This window comes from Drosophila virilis, chromosome 4 (genome assembly GCF_030788295.1).
Source record: "Drosophila virilis strain 15010-1051.87 chromosome 4, Dvir_AGI_RSII-ME, whole genome shotgun sequence".
NCBI lineage: Eukaryota > Metazoa > Arthropoda > Insecta > Diptera > Drosophilidae > Drosophila > Drosophila virilis.
The window spans coordinates 17,661,579-17,680,494 of record NC_091546.1 but is presented as its reverse complement, the minus strand read 5'-3'; the positions used below and the strand labels follow the sequence as shown (position 1 = coordinate 17,680,494).

Here is an 18,916-nt window from a genome sequence, read left to right as displayed (position 1 = left end):
CCTGATGTTAGCTGCCTAAAATATCAGTATTTCAAAATGTAAGCCTTATATACATATTCTCAAAATGCATCTTATGCCAAAAACTTATGGATATTCGCGTCTGAGGACAGAAGCTAATTCGCAATACGTTTTTTTTCGCTGTTGCTGCTGTCGATCGTTTCGCAAACAAAAATTATTTCCATCATTATGAAATGAATGCAATCGATTTGCATATTTTCTTTTACGACCTCAAGTAATTTACCATGCAGAATTTATTATTATTTCATTTCTTGATTTCGCCCCGTCAGCTGCAGTGGGGCTTTTGTGGCTGTTTTATTGTCGCAACTTCTTGTCGTCTGTCGTCTGTCGATGTCGTCTCCCAGGTTGGAGGCCTGGTTGGCCATTGGCATTGGCCATGTGTCATTTGCGTGCTGTGGCTATAATTGACTCCCAGATCTGGTTGCTTACCTGGCTCGGTACCTTGCCCGGCAAATATCTGCGCCTGGATCAGTCATCAGCTTTATGTGGCATATAATTTTTATTATTTGGTTCGTTTACGAGATCATCGTAAAATTTTTGATGACGTTCGTCAAATTGCAGTTGTCGTTGCCGATAATGGTTGCTGTTCCTCTTGTTGTTGGTTTTTGGTTGTTTGTTGCAGCTTCTGCGGATTCGTTTCCCTTTCTGCCATAAAACTACATATTTATGATATTTCGTTTTTAAAAAAGCTAACTAATAATTTAAGGAATTGACCTCATTTGAATTTTATATTTAAAAATCGCGCCCAAAACATGTGATCGTAAAACTGGTGCCACAAATTGTTGCTGATTTTATACAAAATATTAGAATTAAAAATTGAATAGTTTGCTTTATATTTCGATTGTGGAAAACTAATAAATACTTGGCTCGGGCAATGCCGGCCAATGGCAACTAGTTTTTAGTAGTTCCGAAATTCCCAGTAGGCTTTGCTGTTTTTGAGCTATGGCTTCTTTATAGTACATGAAGAAGCTTTCGAATTAAATTCATTCGTTCGTCTGCTACTAACGCAGATAGTTCAAAGCAAATCATTTTAATTTCCGATTATATTAATTAAGTTTGTGCTGTGTTAATTTTGTTGTTGTGGCGGTTGTGAAAATGAATTCACGTCGACGCTGGCGTGAGGAATCTCCAGAGGATGCCGAGCCCGTGGAAATGGGCAGCCGTCCAAGCAAGATGCCGCGTCGCAACGACCACAAGGAGGTTATGGGCACTATTGAGAATCTCATGGTCAAGCTGAGCGACAATAGCGCCACGGTGCAGGGACGCATCGAGGATCTAAGCTACTATGTCGCGGATACTCTGCACATCTACAAGTGGGACATATTGCGCATTCTGGTCGAGTGCGTCGCCTCGCATCCGATGCAGAGCGGCGCCTATGCGACCTTTGTGGGCCTGGTCAATGTGCGTGACTATGAGTTTGGGGGCGAGTGCCTCAATTGCCTGGTGCAGCAGCTGCTAAAGTCCCTGCTCGAGGGCGAGTGGACCAAGGCGCGCAGCCTGGTGCTGCTGCTCGCTGATCTGGTCAATACGAGTGTGCTGACAGTTGGCTCCATGCTGCAGCTGCTCAACGCGCTGGCCAATGTCTGCGAGGAGGAGGCCTCGCCACAGAGGCGTCGCGACTTCTATGCCCATCTGGTGCTCGCCACCTTGCCGCTCATCGGACGTGAGCTCTACGAGAAGAAGGAGGTGGCGCTTCAGGCGCTGATCAAGCGCTTGCAACTCTACATGAAGAAGGAGCGCACCTGCACGGACGGTGTGCGTCTGCTGCGCATCTGGAGCAACGGGGATGTGCCGCAGTACGATTACCTGGAGCTGCTCTGGCAGCAGATTACGCGCCTGCTGCGCGACAACTGGATCGAGCAGGAGCTGCTGCGTCCCTATGCGCCCTTCGATGAGACCCTGAGCACAGCGCTGCAGCATCATCTGCCTGCACTGGAGCCGCCACGATATGAGCCCGACACGGTGACCTATCCGCGCCCCTGGCTCGTCTTTCGCCTGTTCGAGGTGAGCGACTTTCCGCCGGATATGCGCATGCCCGACGAGCTGGACATTGGGCGACATGCAATCGAATCGCATATACTGGAGACGCTGGAACTGTACCATTTGGAGCGCAAGGTCTGCGCCGAGCGGCTGCTGGCCTATTGCGTTGCCAGGCCAACGCTGGCTATGGAGCACTGCATTGTCGAGGTGCTGTTGGGGCAAATGCTTCAGCTGCCGAGCTCGCCTCTGCTGACCATCAACTATGGCGCTTTACTAATCGAGCTCTGTAAGCTGGTGCCCGATAAATTCCCACGTGTGGTCGCCCAGGCGGCCGATATGCTCTTCACGCAATTGGAGTACATGAACGCGTCCAGCTTTGATCGTTTCGTTAATTGGTTCTCGCACCATCTGAGCAACTTTCGGTATCAATGGAACTGGCAGGATTGGGAGAGCTGCACCACCGTGCCGGAACTGCATCCAAGCTCCATGTTTGTGCGTGAGCTGCTCAAGAAGTGCATGCGGTGGGTAAAAAGTATATTTCTATAACTTCTAGTCGGATATACCCGACTATATCCGTTGCACGAACAGTGCAAAGTAGTTTGAATATAGGCTTGCTGAAGACGAGGGCAATAGATATAGAACGGAATTTTGATCTCTTTTGAGGAGAAAATAAATAAGCTGAACATGGAAGATAGGTTATATACATATATATATTATATATATATATATGTTATATTATATAAATGGTTACTATCCCACGATCATTATCCCACGCAACATTTTAGTTAGGACAAAGAGTTTTACGTTTCCACTACCAGAAATCTTCATGACACTTGTTTAAGAGCGGGGAAATAAATGTATCTACCACATTTGCATTAGAAAAAAAAACAGCCTATCAGCATTTAGTCCTGCAGGGATTCATTCCTGCCGTAACTTTCCCACAGCCTCAGCTACTATCAGCACGTTGTCCAGATGATGCCGATCTCCTTTGCGGCGCTGCTACCCGTTTCGCCGGATCCGAATTTTAAGTACATTAATGAGCTGCTGCCGGGTGCGAAGTTGGCCAAGCACCTGCTGGAGGCTATACGCAGCAAGTGCGCGCCAGAGCTGCTTGGCGGTCTGGTGGAGTCGACCACAGAGCTTGAGGACGCACTCAAGATCAATGTGCTGATGCAGACGTTTCTTCATTTGGGCTGCAAGTCGTTTACACACATATTTTCCATCTTTAGTAAGTTTCAGGCCGTGTTGAAGGTGAGTTTTCTTCTGGTAGTGGGTTGCCAACTCATCCGTCATCCAACAGATGTTGGCCTGCAATGATGCTAACCAAATGTCCATGCTGAGCGCCCTCTTCGAGCTGTGGGCCAGCAACGAGCAGGTCAAGTTGGTGGTGGCTGACAAATTGATGAAAATGCAAATTGTGGGCGCTCACGTAATTGTGGCCTGGGTCTTTGATCCCACACTAAAGCAGGAGCTGGTCAAAATGTACATGTGGGAACTGCTCAACCTGACCGTAAAGTACACCAAGTTCCATCGACGTGACAGCGAACAGGATCAGGATTCACGCCTGGAGGCCCTGCTCCTAAATATAGTCCAAAGCTGCGTTCAAGTTCTTACCAAGCATCAGCCAGCGAGCCAGGCACTGGAGATCGATTACTGGTTCGACTGGGTCCAGGGTCGCCTGCAGCAATTGCTGTTCAACTACATGGATGATGTGCGCAATATCAGCAGTAAACTGCGACAAATTGCATCCGAGCTGGAGGAGTGCAAGCGCTTGGCCAACATGATCAATGACTACTTGGACTATATACAATAGGCATAAGTAATGTGATAAATAGTATGTTCTTTTTTACAAAAAGATTATTCTCCGTTATTAAACTTTCTAACTGCAGTCCTTGGCACCTATATGATATAATAATCCGATGTTGATGATTTATCTCATATGTGGAGAGGATGTTGAAATGACTAAATACAAATTTTGATCATATCTTGAGAAAACAAGGTTTTCCGATAAATGACAATTAAAATGTGCTCTACAATTTGTATTTTCATTTAAATGAGATCATTTTAAGTTCAATTAATAAATCAAACCTTAAACAGCCATTATTATAAGATGTAGGTTGTGTATGGTGTATAGAAGATATAATTCCCGCATCACGTAACATAAAACAAATCAATTGAGCGAAAATTAATTAGTTACTTTTAAGAATTCATTTTTGCAGCTACCTTTCATAAACAAATTTCGTATTTCCCAAAATAGTTTGAAATACCTCTTTTTTTTTCCTTTCGATTTTAAAACAACTTATGAGCTCAGATTTAGATATTCTGTTAATGAAGCTACCTAGCAAACCGTTGGAATTTTATAACGCCCATCTATCATTATCAATATCTTTGCAATATTTTTTTTATGTACATATCTGTGCATGCTGTTCCTGGATTTGCCACCCAACCCTGCAGCAGACTCGCCGCCCACAAGCCCATTTATATAGGGGACCGTTTGGGTTTGACATAAATGCCATGTTGTACAGTATGTCTATTTGGTGTTCAACTGACGCCGATGGGTTGCACAAACATGTCGAGTTAGATGCCACCTACACCCGCCCCCACGCAGCCCACTTGCCACAGCAGAACAACATTTACCCGTGCCTTCTGTATACATATGCTCGTGTGCATGTCTTTGTGTGCGTTATTTCGCGCTTGTGGTGCTAAATTGGGTGATAACTCCTTTTTAATGGTTAAGCTTTTCTTCTTCTTGTTGTTGATGTTGTTGTTGTTGTTGTTGTTGTTGTTGCTGCTGCTGCTGTTGCTGTTCTAAGTTTTATTTTTATTTGCGCCGCTAAAACTCAATTTTCGAATCAAACAACCACGAGGATTTCTCGTCCACATTGTCCCTGGCATTTGCCAGCCTGTCGCATTGCTCTGCTTGCTGATGATGGCCTCAACAATGTTGTGTTCCCTTGTTTTGTTGCTCTGTGTGTTGTTGTTGCTGTTGTTGCTGTTGGTATTACCATTGCTTTTATTGTTGTTGATGGGTGCCGTTGCCATTGGTCGTCGTCGTTGTCACAAATGCAAATAATGGCACAATTGTGCTTGTGCAGCTCTTAACTGCTTTTATTATTTAATTCCTCAATATAAGTGCGCTCTATGAGTTCGTATGTGCCACTAACTACACACATACACACATTGTAATCACTCGCATATCCGCATGTGCGAATGGTTTTTACTTATTAAACGTTTTCCTCAATCGAATGCATTTGCATTAATTCATTTACTCTTCTTAAACATTTTAACCAACAAAATAAAAATAATAATCTCCTCATATCTTTTAGCATAGCATACTTTTGAGAGTTTTCAAACCAAAATTTAAAATGTGGTTAGTTTTAAAAAGATCATTTATTTATAAAATCTTTTTAATATTACTATTATTTAATTATTTTTATTATTAGTACTTATAATATAATTATATTTGCAAGGTCTGTAGTTTTCATGAACTTCTTGAATAATTGGAATTTTGCTAAACATTTAATATATTTTGCCACTCCTTTTTTGCAAGACATAACAAGGGTATTATAAAAAAATATATGACCCCCTTTCCTCCAAGGAGGAATGGATTTTCTAAAAAGTGTCAAACACCCATCAGATGAATTTTAACAAAGATCCTTCTCAATGTTTTCGAAGCCGATCGGATTGTAAATCTTAAGGAAATCTCAGGCCATCAATTTTGAAAACAAGTATAAAGTACGAATTGCATTCGACTTATGGAGCTAACTCTCCGAAATTGAACCATTTATGCAGACACATTATTAATCGGATGTATTTTTTGCATATTACATACACTTGCAGAACTTGAACATGCCCTCAATACATCTTTTAATGGGTATAGAAAATGATGCCTATCTAAGTGTAAATCCTTAAACTTATTTATGTCATTTGTGTCAGCTTCACATTTGGGCATTTGCTTCGCAGGTGTCTCATTAATTTCGAATCGCTTGTCTTGACTTTGAGTTTGAGCCTTGGTACTCAGCACATAAATTGCAGGATATGTGCAATTAGATGGCAATTAGTTGCTTAAACGCCTACGACGCACACTGGAGGCGTGTAAATATTTGTATGTGTAATAAGCAATTATCATGAATCACAAGGCGCACAAGACGCATACTTACACACGCACACATGCACACAGTCACGGGCCAAGTGTTGCCACACTGTTGAAAATCAGACAGCCCGCTAATTAGACATATAAAAATTGGTAAGAGCCAAACAGCTCACAATAGTTAGCTGACTAGAAGCAGAGCGACAGAGAGAGAGAGAGAGAGAGGGAGAGTGCGGAAGGGTACTTGAAGGAATAACTGTGCATGTGTGCCAAAGCATGTTAATTATTAAACAAACGCGCGTTTATCACTCGAACAGCATCAACAATAGAACGGTTAGAACAGTCTGGCTCAATATTGTGCTTGTCGCGCGTTCTCGTTAGACGGATGAAAGCATAGCAGGCGGCGTTGCCATATATTCCATATTACGGTATTCCTATCCAACATGCACGTTCAGTTTCACGTTCATATCATCAACGGCAGCGCCAAATGCCTTGACATCCGCCCACGCACATAGAGTGAGAGCAAGAGAGAGAGCGAGAAAGAGTGCTTGTTGGGCTGGGGGCTGTGCGAATTGTTATGTTTTTCGTATTTAACCTCAGACATGGGCCTCGTTTGTATAAATTCCAACAGCAGCCACTGCCAACTGCTGCCTCTGATTGTTGCTGCTGCTGTTGTTGTTTTTCTTGTTGTTGTTGCTGCTGCTGCTGCTGCTGCAGCAATTGTACTGTGAAATTATTAACAACGGCAACAATAGCGCCAACGTCGACGTCGACGTCAACGTCGACAGCGACGCATCGTTCATCGCGCTCACATATGGCGGAAATGACACTTTTACATTTAGCATCGCGAGGCGTAAGCCTCGAGCGAGAGAGAGAGAGAGAGAGTAGCGGAGAGTGAGAGAGGTATAGCGCGCGACACGTACGCTACACAGACGCAATAAACTTCATTTCTGACAGGCCGCAATGCCAACAGGCGGACACGGACATAAACAGGAACACAAAACAGCAGCGGGTCGGGACGGAACGGTGCGGGGTGGCCGGAACAGGCACATGGACAGGAACAGGCACAGGCCCGGGCACAGGAGCACACGCACAGGCGCGCCGGCATGTCAACGCTGTGGTGATGTTGATGCAACAGGGATGGGCAACAGGATTGGCTGTTGATGATGGCGACCCCCATCTGCGCTCCTCCCACACGCCCCTTACAGTTGGCTACATGCTGCCGAGCTGCCAGCTAATGAATAAACTGGGCTTGAAATATGACCCGGCAGGATGCGTTGCACTTCGGGCCAGCATTTAGACGGTCTCTGTTTATTTGCCGATTGCCCAACGATGCGGCTAAAGAGAGCTTAGTTTGGCTTGGCATAAAGACTGTTCCGACGAGATCTCAATAAATCAGGCAGTCTATTTTATGCACTCAATCAAAATGGCCTCAGGGCAAACAGAAAAAAAGGGGGGCAAAGAGAAGGAATAGGACTTGGCTACGCATCTTAGGAAGGTCTTATATTTCCATATCTGGCCGGAAATGGTCATGTTTAGAGAGTCTATCTTTCTTTTTATTTATTTATTTATTTTTTTTTTTTGAGTAGGAATCAAATTCAACAAGATCATATTTTTATTTACCTATTTGATTATTAAAGCACCTCCCATCAAGCTGATCTCTTTGCTTTCGTGCCTTGCAGCTTACAATAATGAACGCCGAATCGGATGATCTGGAGGACACTCACCTGTGCATTAAATGCAATGCGACCATTGTTGGTCTGAGCAAATACATTGAGCACCGCAAGCGGAATTGCTTAGGCATAGTTGGAAATGATCGTGTGGCGAAGCAAGTGGTGGCTCCGACCACGACGACGACTACGACTCGTACCGAGCACGTGGCGTCGTCCACGATCATGAGTCGCTCCAACTTGGCGCACAGCTATGACGGCTTCCACTTTGCGGAGCCGGAAGCGCCGAGCAGTTACCTGCGCAAGACGACCGCCAGCCATGGCGGAAAGACGTCCAAGTCCCTGACAGAGACCTATGATCCGACTTATGAGCTGGGCGCCGATTTGTTTTTTTCTTCGCTGCAGCTGCAAAGCGTCTCAACGGGAGGCAAGACAGGCGCACGCCCGGATCGAGGAGCCAAGGAAGAACAGAGTTGGCACTCGGCCAGCAGCTGTTCAGATCCATTGCTGAAGGCGGTGCGGGAACACGAGGAATCCGACTTCAAGCCGCTCAAATTCGTGCACTCACCAGAAGCCAGCGAGGAGGAGGAGGATGAGGAGGAGCCCGATGACTTTGATGGGGAAGACGATGATGCAGATCATGATCACGAGCACGATCATGAGCACGAGCACGAGCACGATCACGATGCTGACGAAGATTACGATGCGCGGCACTCGCGGCATTCTCCGCCGACCGTGCCCGCCACGCACACGGGCGGCAAATGGAAACCGGAACATCGTCCTCAGTTACGTCACACGCATCTGGAGCGCATCTCGCCCAGCTGGGACGAGGCGCCCGAAGATCCGCACGACCATCCGCCTGCTGAGCATACGCATGGCAAGTGGGTACCGGGCAGCAAGCAGCTGGAGTACCGCGAAAACATAGATCTGACCAAGCTGCAGCAGCCGGGCGCCAGCTACTGGTGCAACATCTGCTGCCGGCGCCTCAAGACGCGACTCAACTACGAGCAGCATCTGCGCAGCGGCTACCATCAGCGCCGCGCCGAGGCTGAATGCCAGCTGGAGCAAGCCAATCTCGAGGGCGCCAATCTCACCCTCACCAAGGACTTTGAGCCAGCGCCGGCGGAGCAGCTGCAGCGCCGTCGCCGGCGTCGAGCCAATCTGCTACGCTGCGAGCTGTGCCGCCATAGCATGGCCCGCCATCTAATGGGCAAGCACCTGATCTCACACTATCACTATCGACGACTGCAGCAGCAGCAAACACAGCTGCGCCGCCAGAATTCTCTGCACTCCATACTAGAGCACATGGGCAGCATAGTGCGACAGGCGCCCTTCCAGTGCCTGCCCTGCCGCTTCTATGCAAACACGGAGCAATCTTTCCAGGTACGAGGCTCTGTTTCTTCTTATATAACTTAATCTCTTTTCCGTCAATTTTCCGCTTATTGTGGCGGATTGCTTATAATCGTCGAAATGCATATAAAAACAACTTGCAATGTAAACCTTTCCACTCGTTTTCCACCCTAACAGGTGAAATTGTTCCACGTTCACTTAAGGAAATTAGTTTGCATACTTGTATATGCAAACTTGATCACAGGATTAGATTTAGTGGTTCTTATAAGCAGAGTATATATTTGTAGATAAAAAGGATTTGTTTTATTAATATTATCAACAACACTCACCGACTGTCGTAATTCTCCATGAGGTTTTAAAATACCACAAATTGATAAGCAACTACTTCGCGAAGTATTAGATGATCAGATATAGGACGATATTTTTACCTGACTTTATATCGATGACTGATTTATTTTGTGTACCCAACTTGCAGGCACATTGGCGCTCCTCTGCTCATATGGAGCTCACCGCACGACTGGGCGGCAGCTTCTGGTGCAGCTACTGCCAGTTTGAGTGCGCGAGCAACGAGGAGATGTGGCAGCATCTGGTGGGCAACACGCACATGGAGGTGCTGTTCGCCATCAATCGATCGGTGCCCGTTTGCATTGCCCAGCGCCGACAGCTGAGCTGCTCCGTGTGCAGCGCCAGTTTCTTATACAATGTGCAGTTGAGGCGTCACTTTGCGACGGAGCACGCCGGAATCGTGGCCACGGGCAGCGCTTCCGATGACTATCAGTGCCGCTTTCGTTGCGGGATTTGTGGAGCTGCACAGAGATCGCGAGTGGCGCTGCAGCGGCACGAGAAGCACAAGCATCGCCTGGCCAAATACTACTGTGCCGTTTGCCGTCTGGAGTTCGAGACGCCGATGGAGGCGCGTCGCCATCGCAGCCTCATGCAGCACAAGCGGCGTGCAAGTCGCCAGCCCAGCCGCAAATCTAGCACACAACCGGAGCGCGAGATAGAGCACATGCTGCGCGAGGTGCTGGAGGAGCGGCAGCCTGAAAAGCCGACGGCAGCAGCAGCTGCAGCAGTGGCCAGCTCTAAGAGGCGCCGCCTGGTGAGTCAATGCGCCAGCTGCCAGCTTAGCTTTGACACACCGCAGGCGCTGATTCAGCATCGCAGGGAATCACATCCCATGGACAATCATGCCTGCCTTAGCTGTGGCCTCAGCTTTCAGTCCGCCCAGGCGCTGGGTCGCCACACACGCAGCTGCCAGCCCGTCGCCTCCAGCTCCACAGCTGCGCCAGCTCCAGCCCAGTCCAAGAACTTTGACTGCGATCAGTGCAGCTTCAGCGCCCAGTACGAGTCGGATCTGCTCTATCATCGTTTCTTCCATACACGCGGCTCCTCAATGGGCAAGGACGAGCTACTGCAATGCCCGCTCTGTCCCAAACAGTTTCGCAAGCACTCGCTGCGTGCCCATTTGCGCAATCACACGGACGAGCGCATCTTCGAGTGCGCCGAGTGCTTGGCAAAGTTCGCCAGAAGACACAACCTTAAGAATCACATGGCCACCATGCATGGCGATCGGGATCAGACGGCAGCAGCCAAGACAACAGCTAAACGGAAGCCGCCTGTGTCGAAGACGAAATTTCAGTGTGGCACCTGCGGCAAAATTCTAGCAAAAAAGTAAGTACCCTTTAAGGGATATTAGGCTGATCTATTTTATTTTATTTAAATTCAAATTGATTTAATATTTACCCCATAATGTGTGCATACAAGACATTTCCGGCATTGTGATATATTTAAAATAGTTATTAATAGCTTGAAGTGCCCAACGTTTCGCTCAAATAGGAAGATCTAGAAAGATGAAACTTCCTTTTAGATCGATGTTGGAGAACAAGCGAGGGTTCGCTTGTACAAATCCAGCAGCAATTTTCTATCTTTAACATTTATTCACATAGAAAAGCGCAGATAAAGAAAGCAACAAAAATGAATATGAAAATTAATGAAAGTAACAACAATCAAAGTTTTTGGCTGGTTCAAAAAAGTTATTTGTGTAGGACTTGATTACTGATTACTTACCCAACACGTAGCTCAGGATTCGAGCCACCAAGAAAATGAAAGACAATATTTATTTCTACGGATTTATATATGTAAAGTTGGAACATGATATGCGAGCAAATTTCGAACCATTTAAATTTTAAACATTATTTATTTAACCGGTTATAAATGAGTACAAATATTGACTTTTGCAAATATCCTGTTAAAGCGTATAAAATTATGAATAAGTTTACTTGAAACTTTATTATTATCTTCAGCCGATTGTGTTTCACACTAAGCTGAGACTCCAATGAAATGTATTTTCCATAATGCAGACCAATTTTGGATTTGCTTCTAGAGTAATTTGTCATTTCATTTGCATAACGCTGGCTGTTTTTAAAATGCATAACAAATTATCGATTCGGATATGGAATAAAGTTGTAACAGGCTTGCGTAACACCTTGATCTAAATCAGCTAAAAGGGAATTTATAATTGAGTGTATAATTTCACACATCAGACGGAAACTATTTGCTAAAAGCAAATCTCCACTTCCGCAATAAGTTGATATATAAAGCAGATTGTCTTCATGAATGCATCAGTTTTCTGCGGGCTTTTTGTGGACTACTATATATATTTAAAATGAAAATCATATTGGTAGCATTTCTAATCTCCATTCTGGTCCATCAAGGAATCTGTTACGATAATGATGTGAGTTCAACCGTCCAATTAACCTGTAGATTGTCTTAAGTGTGTGTTGCCATCTCACAGGAATTCGTGGAACTTGCGCCAGTTAGAAGACGCAATTCCAGCGGTTGCTTTAAGCTCGTTAGGCCCTTGATCGATTATACGATCAAAATGCAGACCCGATTTGATGAGCAGGGCTATGCGTTCGAGACGAGTGCCCACAAGGCGTTGGCGAAAATTACGCTTTTGGTGAATGAGAGGTTTGAAAAGCTTGAAAATCCGAAAGAACCAGCTAATGATAAAAGTAATACGAGCCGGAAAGTTTATTTTCTTGAAGACGAATATAAGAATAACTGGATTGGAGCAGCTCATGTATGTCGATCGCTAGGCGGGCATTTGGCTAATGTGAAAAATGAAGACGTTTTTAATGCAATAATTGAAAAAATCGAGGCTCTCAAGGCGAGTAACAATGCTGCAAAGCACGGCTTTTGGGTCGATATCAATGACCTTAGCCAGGAGGGACAATACCAATCGTTAACCTCTGGCAAGGATGCGACTTTCCTGAAATGGGATGATACTGAACCCGATAACAAAGACAACGACGAGGATTGCGTCGAAATCCGCAAACGTGAGGATGGGTCTGGTTATTTTATGTATGACATCCAATGTGAGAAGAATAACTATTTCGTCTGCGAGATACTCGACGAGTGAAGAAAATGAGCGATTGTATCTACAAATGTGCACAATAAAAAGTTTTTGCTTATTTCATCTATAAACTTAAATCTTAAATCTTGTCAAATGTCTGATCGCCACTCAGTCGGCTTATAGCTGGAAAACACACAAGCTCCCATTGCATTACCGGAAAATTTATCTATTATGCTCTTAGCGGACATTTTCTATATTTTATTTTGTGGAAAGGGGAGGAGGTATCAAAAAGTTAAAATAAACTTGATATGTGTATACCTTGCAAGGGCAAAATTCCAAGATCTAGATCCTTTACGATCTTATCTTTTTTCGATTTTCGTCGATTTTCGATTCCTATCGATCTTCAATTCTTATCAATCTTTCATTCTTATCGATTACTAAAAAACGGATAAGCTATCAATGCTTTTCAATGAACTTTAAGAGGACCTTCAGCAGACGGACGTGTGATCCAACGGACATGGCTGGATTGACGGTTATTGATGCCAAATAAAAATAGTCGGAGATGCTCCGTTCTGCCTAAAATGGATGATAACAGTAATAAATACAGTCTACGAAAATTCCTATAATGCCGGTCAACAATACTACATCAAAAAATTAAGAAAAAAAATTAAAGTGTATTTTGTATAGAAATATTAATCAATCTAATTAGAACAAATCACTATATATATCCTGGTTTTATGATTTATCTTGTGCTCTGAATATATAATGAAATTGATTTAAATTAAATTTTTCTTTTGCTGATGCCAATGCAATACACTTACCCAGTCAGCCCAACAAGTTTCTCTAGACTTCTTTAAAAGCTCAGCTCTTGGGACACTTGATATATGTTATGCATTCTGACGTGATGCTCATGAGGGCATGCCACATGCAACAAAAGCAAGAACCTTCAATGCGGCTGCCACTGGCAGAGCCAAAAGCATGCCAATGACCATCAACAGCTGCGATTGGGAATGGAGCGAGCTTCAAATGAGACGAGGCAACCCACAACACGTTCCGTATTCTCTTCTGTTCTGTTCTGCCTTCGACCGCAAACCGAACAATGTCCGAGTCAATTTCGCAGATTCATAAAAATGAATGAATGCACAGCGAGTGTTGAGTAGGAATCCAAGGCAATCCCTTAAATCGTCGGATTGGCGCTGGCATTGGAAATGGGAAATCAAGTTTTCTGAAATTGACTCTCAAGTGACGGAACGAACAGCTGGACTGGACAGGACCGGGCGGTGTATGGGCTCATGGGCTGGGTCTGCGACTATGGGAAGCTACCATTAAAATGAATTGCACTGCACTTTGTGCCATCAACAGAATCAACTCCCGGACAGCGAATGATGCAGCAGAGGAATGACTTAAAATACAAAATAAAATAAACTAAAAGCGCAGACATAAAAGAAACAAGAAGAAAACCCTCAACTGCAAAGTGCCGAAGATTAAATACCCTCTCGGACACTTAACAAATATGCGAGTTCTCAAATATTTGAGTCAGATCGACAACTGATATAGTTCAATCCGGCTGATTTGTGGTTCAGCACAATCTCTCTTCTAGATAGCTTCACAATTGACAGATATATAGATCATCATCATATCAATCCATCGGCCTGATCTAGAATATTATTATAAGGTTTAAAATATCAAACCAACTTTTGAAATGAATCTCAACACCAAGCGCCTGAAACTCGAGCCCTTTGTTGCCCGATCTAAAATATACATAATTTTAATGCTGCGGGAACACATTTGGTATCAATATTATTATAACCTCTGGAAGGGTAGACAAAATGAGCAGAAGAGGCAACAACGAATTGGAAATGCGAAACGAAACGAAGCCGCGCCGCATTTCGCCCCAGCCAAAAGAATCCGATTCCGTATCCAGCCAAACAGAACAGAACATTGCACGCCATTTCAATAAAAGTGAATTGCCCAACGACGACGACGAGGACGATGGCGATGGCGACGACGACGACGACGACGACAGAAACTTTAGACTGATGCTGATGCTGATGTTGGCAAAGTATCCGCACAGGACCCCGGCTAACCAGCAGCTAGCAGCCAGCAGCCGTAAAAGTTGAGTTAGTTCAAGTCTGGAATTCCGGAAGTGAGCTGCGCTGCGCCGTTGACATGACTGACGATGACGACGGAGACGGAGTCGATGAAGGCGTCGCGTCCTCTTCTCGACTGGGGCGTTCTGAAACTTTGTGCGGCTCCTTCTCGCTCCTCTCTCTCTCTCTTATCTTTCTCTAGCCGTCTCGCTCTTACTCCGAGTTGATCTGCGAGTCGACTCCTTGCCGGCCACTCGGTCTCGTTAGTCGTAAAAGCAAAGTATCTACATCAAGCGCGCACGACAATAACTTCAAATGAGCATTTTAATAAATTTTTCAAATAATCACTTGAAAAGTGGAAAATTCTCTGCACCAGTCACTGTCCCTTTCTCTGTTCCTGTCTCTTTCTCAGTCTCCAGCTGCCATGCGCTTGCTTTATGCATCCAGTTATTCCCAGTCCGACTCAGTCTCAGATCCGTTGCCTGTTCCGGCAACTCGCTGCAATTCAACTTAATGTTTGCTTAAGGAATTAGTTGCAACTTGGCAGCGAGCATCAACTATGGAATATGGGCTTGGATATATATGGATATATATATGCGTATGTGTATACGTGTGGACGTCGTCGCTGTGGAGACTGAGCAAGTTATGATTGGTTATGGCTGAAACGTAATTGGATGGCCAGATTTGGATCTGTCGAGGCTAATGGCATTCCGACAGTAATCCTGTGAGTCAGACGATAATAAATACAGCTAGCCAGAGAAGGAAATTTTCATGCAAGAATGTTTCATTTGAAGGAACATATCTCGATTTCGAGGTCTTCATATTTCAATGAATGATTTATAATATTTAAAACTACTTTTAAAACTAAATCAAACTTTTTCTAGCAGAACAGTCTTTAGTTAATTAATCGACTTAATTTAAGGCGAAAAGTGCATACCCAAAATTCTTTCTTTTGTATTTCAATTTACCAGAATATGATTCATTTTGTACTACCAAAAAGGCCAATTTATTTAAGCATTCATAAAAGCTACTAAAGTGAGCAAAAACTGGAGAAATTGGCAAATTTATGAATTCAGCAAAACTAGCAATTTAATTAATTAAATAAAATGATTTTAAGCAGTGCATTTGGAATGTCTTTATTCCTATTACATAATCCCTAAAAACAGCAAAACAAAAGTTAAGCAAAGGACTATAATAATGAATTTTATTTTATTTATTTATTTTTTATTCTCTTTGGCTGGCTGGAGAGCTGCAAATAACATGTGCCGCATGTTGTGCCCGCTTGCTGCAGCATGTTAGTATATATCTTTTGTTGATTCTGTTTATTTTTTCGGCAGGACGATTGCACTTTTTGGTGGCATAGCCGCAGGCTTGATTTGCGAGTGCATTGCATACTTTGTGGCGGGTGGCAGTTCCAGTTGCAGTCCTGCCATATGTGCCACAAATGCGTGTGTGTGTGTGTGTGTGTGTGTGTGTGTGTGTGTGCCGAGAATGTCCAGCACTTAATGAGTTATTTTTGGTTACTTATTTTGCACTTGCAGCAATCGCTTTTCGCTTGGAATTTTTAATTAATGCAAAATGCGCGCTTCCCCAATTTTCATTTGCAGAGCTTTTTCTGCTGCATTTCTTGCTACCTACCCGCCCCGAGTCCAAACTATTTCGGGAATACCACAAGTACGGGGTGGGTAAATTGCATGACATTTTCATATGAGCAAGTAAATTACGGATCCATTGCACCGAGTCCTGAGGCTTGTTTCCGTTTATTGTTTTCAGCATTTTTAATTAGCAGTTTTTTTTGGATGTGGGCATGAAATGTTTAGAAATTGCATGCATTTGTATTATATTTTCTTTTACATTGTAGTGTGTCTTAGGTTACAGAAAATGCCTGGTAAAAACCCCTTATACATATTTACTCTGTTCTCATTAAAAATACTTATAAACAGAGTATATGATACTGCAGTTGTGTAAATCTATATATCTAACGAAAGCGGATGCATCTTTCAATTTTTGTTGAAGACTTTCTAATAACGTATTCAGAAGAAGCTATTAATTTTTTTCTTTGCGATATTATCCCAATTCCCTAAGATCGATAAATATCGATTTTTACCTACAATCTTTGCGGCACACCTTTAGGATTATTAGAGGATCATTCCAAAAATTTGCTGGTAAATGCTGATTTAGATGAAAATGACGTTGAGAGCAGAATATTATGCCATTGAAAAAGATCTATGTAAAATTTCATGAATGTATAAAAAAGCAGCCGCGCAGTGTCGGGTAACAACAGCCGCCATATTTATTAGATCACGTGTGTAGAAACGTAGACTTTAAAGAATAAATGCATAAAAGAGGCATATAAAATTGTAAGACCTTGAAAGTCGGCACAGTCTGATAACAATAAGGAAAATATTCAACGACCTTGCGTAATATGTGACCTTATCTAATAGTCCCCCTGAAATTGTGATTCCACACATACTACACAGATTGCGACCATTTCACGCAAACGAATACTTCCGGATAAAGAATATATAAGGCAGTTTATTTAACCGGATGATTCAGTTTTCTGCTGTCCGTCTGTAGAAGAAAGCAAAAATATATTTAGTGAAATATGAAGGAGATATTTGTTGGCCTTCTAATCACGTTCCTGGCAGCACATGGCAGCAGCGAATCAATCTCTGTAAGTTTAGCTTCCCAATTGTAAGAGATAATTTCAAAACTGTGCGCGCCGTTATAGGATTCTCTGGAGGATATTCAACCGAGAGCTCTCAGGGAAGGCGAATGCTTTGGACTCGTGAGGCCCCTGTTGGAGCATGCGATAGCGATGCACAAGTGGAGACCGAATAAATATGAGCTAAGCAAGTTGAACAATGTGGAAACACTGTTGAACGAAAGGTTTGACACTTTCGAAAAAAATTTGAATAAGAAAAAATTGCGACCTACGGATACAGCTCCATTTAAGAAAATTGGAGACAAATACTATTTTATCGAAAACAATCAGAAACTCGACTGGTTCGGAGCATTGCATAAATGCCACAGCCTGGACGGACATCTGGCGAGTCTGCAAAACGATACTGAGCTGGATGCACTCAAGAACAAGCTGAGCAAAGACAATTATTGGGTGGATGTCAATGATCTTGCTACTGAGGGCACTTTTCAATCTATCACCACTGGCCTGAACGCAACCTTTCTGAAGTGGGGCAGCGGAGAGCCAAATGATGAGTATAGTCACGATGATTGCGTCGGATTGCGCAAGAGATTTTCATATGACATGAACGATGCCGATTGCGAGGATGCATACAACTTTGTTTGCGAGAAGCAATTCGAATCGTAAGCAAGGGCTTCTTTCGTACATATGTTCGATATTATAAATAAATATGCATGTCTGAGTGTTTGAGTGTTTATTTAAACAAAGTCAAAAATTAAGTTCAAACAAAGGATCTCTCAGTTTCAGACAGAGCTTCACAAATGTCCACAAGAGTTTTTAATTTTTGGCATGTCGAAGATATTCTATTTTGTACATTTGATAGCTTCCCAGGGCAAACATGTGTGCCTAGGTTGGATAATACATGTGTACTTTCTTGACTATCTGACTAGATGAAATTCTTTGAACCTTCATAAAAGTAAACAAGATTAAAATAGATTTGGGTCACAGCGTACAACTAATCCGAAGCTCGAGCACATTTTTGCACATTAAGAACTTGAAGCTCGCTGCGGTATTAATAGGAATGCACTGCGAAGATGGGGATTGCCTCTTGGGGCAAGCAGCGTGTGTATGTGTGTAGAGTACAAGTGCAAGGGTGACATTTAACGGTAATTTCCGGCGAAGATACTTGTGCAGCATCAAGTTTTGGGCTGCCAGGCAGATAAGCGGCAAAAGGCAAACGCGTAATGTTGAAAGGTGTTGGGCACTTCCCTAATTACACATGGCATAAATGTGCTGCCACGCCCCTGTAACTAATTTCACATGCAACACAGGACGAGCCATCAAAATCCAGCTAATGTCGCACAAGCGAACAACAACTTGGGAACTGAAAAGACGGCACAAGACTTACGTACCAATTACATGAAAGTTGGCCAAGAAATGGCAAACTGGCTGAGGATGTGGATAAGGGGTTATGGCTATTGGGCTTGGTGGGGTTGTGCTTGGTTTGGCTGGGGGCTGGGGGCTGAGGGGCGGCAAAAGTTGAGCACATCCTTGTGACTGACACCGGAAGCAGTCGCTGCACTGGTGACTAACACCCGCGGCACAAAACTTACCCGCCCAGAACAAGGCAGAGCCCAAGACAAGACACGATGCGACAAGCAAGAGAGAGACTGTCATAAATATTTATGCGAGTTTTGGGAACAACAATGCCAGCGCAACAAC

General features: G+C 43.8%; 4 protein-coding genes and 2 long non-coding RNA genes across 11 annotated transcripts in view; 4 read left to right on the top strand and 2 right to left on the bottom strand.

Moving 5' to 3' along the window:
* Positions 1-896, bottom strand: part of LOC116651466 (uncharacterized) — a 53,594-nt gene extending 52,698 nt beyond the window's left edge. Inside the window, exon 1 of the long non-coding RNA XR_011416606.1 lies at positions 448-896. This is a non-coding gene — a long non-coding RNA (uncharacterized lncRNA). The remainder of the gene's footprint in view (positions 1-447) is intronic.
* The window catches only part of LOC6629189 (zinc finger protein 814), a 42,054-nt gene that overhangs the window by 15,804 nt on the left and 7,334 nt on the right, over positions 1-18,916 (top strand). The window contains exons 2-3 of the mRNA XM_032437632.2: positions 7,771-9,141; positions 9,584-10,779. Of these exons, the coding sequence (XP_032293523.1) occupies positions 7,780-9,141; positions 9,584-10,779 (2,558 nt within the window). The 5' untranslated portion in view covers positions 7,771-7,779. The remainder of the gene's footprint in view (positions 1-7,770; positions 9,142-9,583; positions 10,780-18,916) is intronic.
* On the top strand, positions 976-4,099 carry LOC6629188 (nuclear cap-binding protein subunit 1). Of its 3 annotated transcripts, none has more exons than XM_032437634.2 (4): positions 976-2,519; positions 2,943-3,249; positions 3,299-3,817; positions 3,888-4,099. In XM_032437634.2, exons 1-3 carry the CDS (start codon positions 1,114-1,116, stop codon positions 3,809-3,811), a joined length of 2,226 nt encoding a protein of 741 aa, XP_032293525.1. In that variant the 5' UTR covers positions 976-1,113; the 3' UTR covers positions 3,812-3,817; positions 3,888-4,099. The 3 variants fall into 3 exon arrangements, with proteins under 3 accessions (XP_032293525.1, XP_002051593.1, XP_032293524.1); XM_002051557.4 differs by having other exon boundaries at positions 3,299-3,832; XM_032437633.2 differs by having other exon boundaries at positions 3,299-4,099.
* On the bottom strand, positions 10,688-11,480 carry LOC116651383 (uncharacterized). Of its 4 annotated transcripts, none has more exons than XR_004304366.2 (3): positions 11,176-11,480; positions 10,852-11,033; positions 10,688-10,768 (listed from the first exon to the last, which is right to left on the bottom strand). It is a non-coding gene; the product is annotated as an uncharacterized lncRNA (long non-coding RNA). The 4 variants fall into 4 exon arrangements; XR_004304367.2 differs by having other exon boundaries at positions 10,697-10,788; positions 10,852-11,029; positions 11,176-11,479; XR_004304365.2 differs by having other exon boundaries at positions 10,697-10,788; positions 11,176-11,474.
* LOC26530539 (C-type lectin 37Db) lies at positions 11,722-12,600 on the top strand. Its single transcript, XM_015173337.3, has 2 exons — positions 11,722-11,842; positions 11,903-12,600. Exons 1-2 carry the CDS (start codon positions 11,774-11,776, stop codon positions 12,527-12,529), a joined length of 696 nt encoding a protein of 231 aa, XP_015028823.1. The 5' UTR covers positions 11,722-11,773; the 3' UTR covers positions 12,530-12,600.
* LOC26531900 (C-type lectin 37Db) lies at positions 17,070-17,937 on the top strand. The gene is made up of 2 exons (XM_015173518.2): positions 17,070-17,227; positions 17,285-17,937. The coding sequence occupies exons 1-2, from the start codon at positions 17,159-17,161 to the stop codon at positions 17,879-17,881; spliced, it is 666 nt and encodes a 221-aa protein (XP_015029004.1). The 5' UTR covers positions 17,070-17,158; the 3' UTR covers positions 17,882-17,937.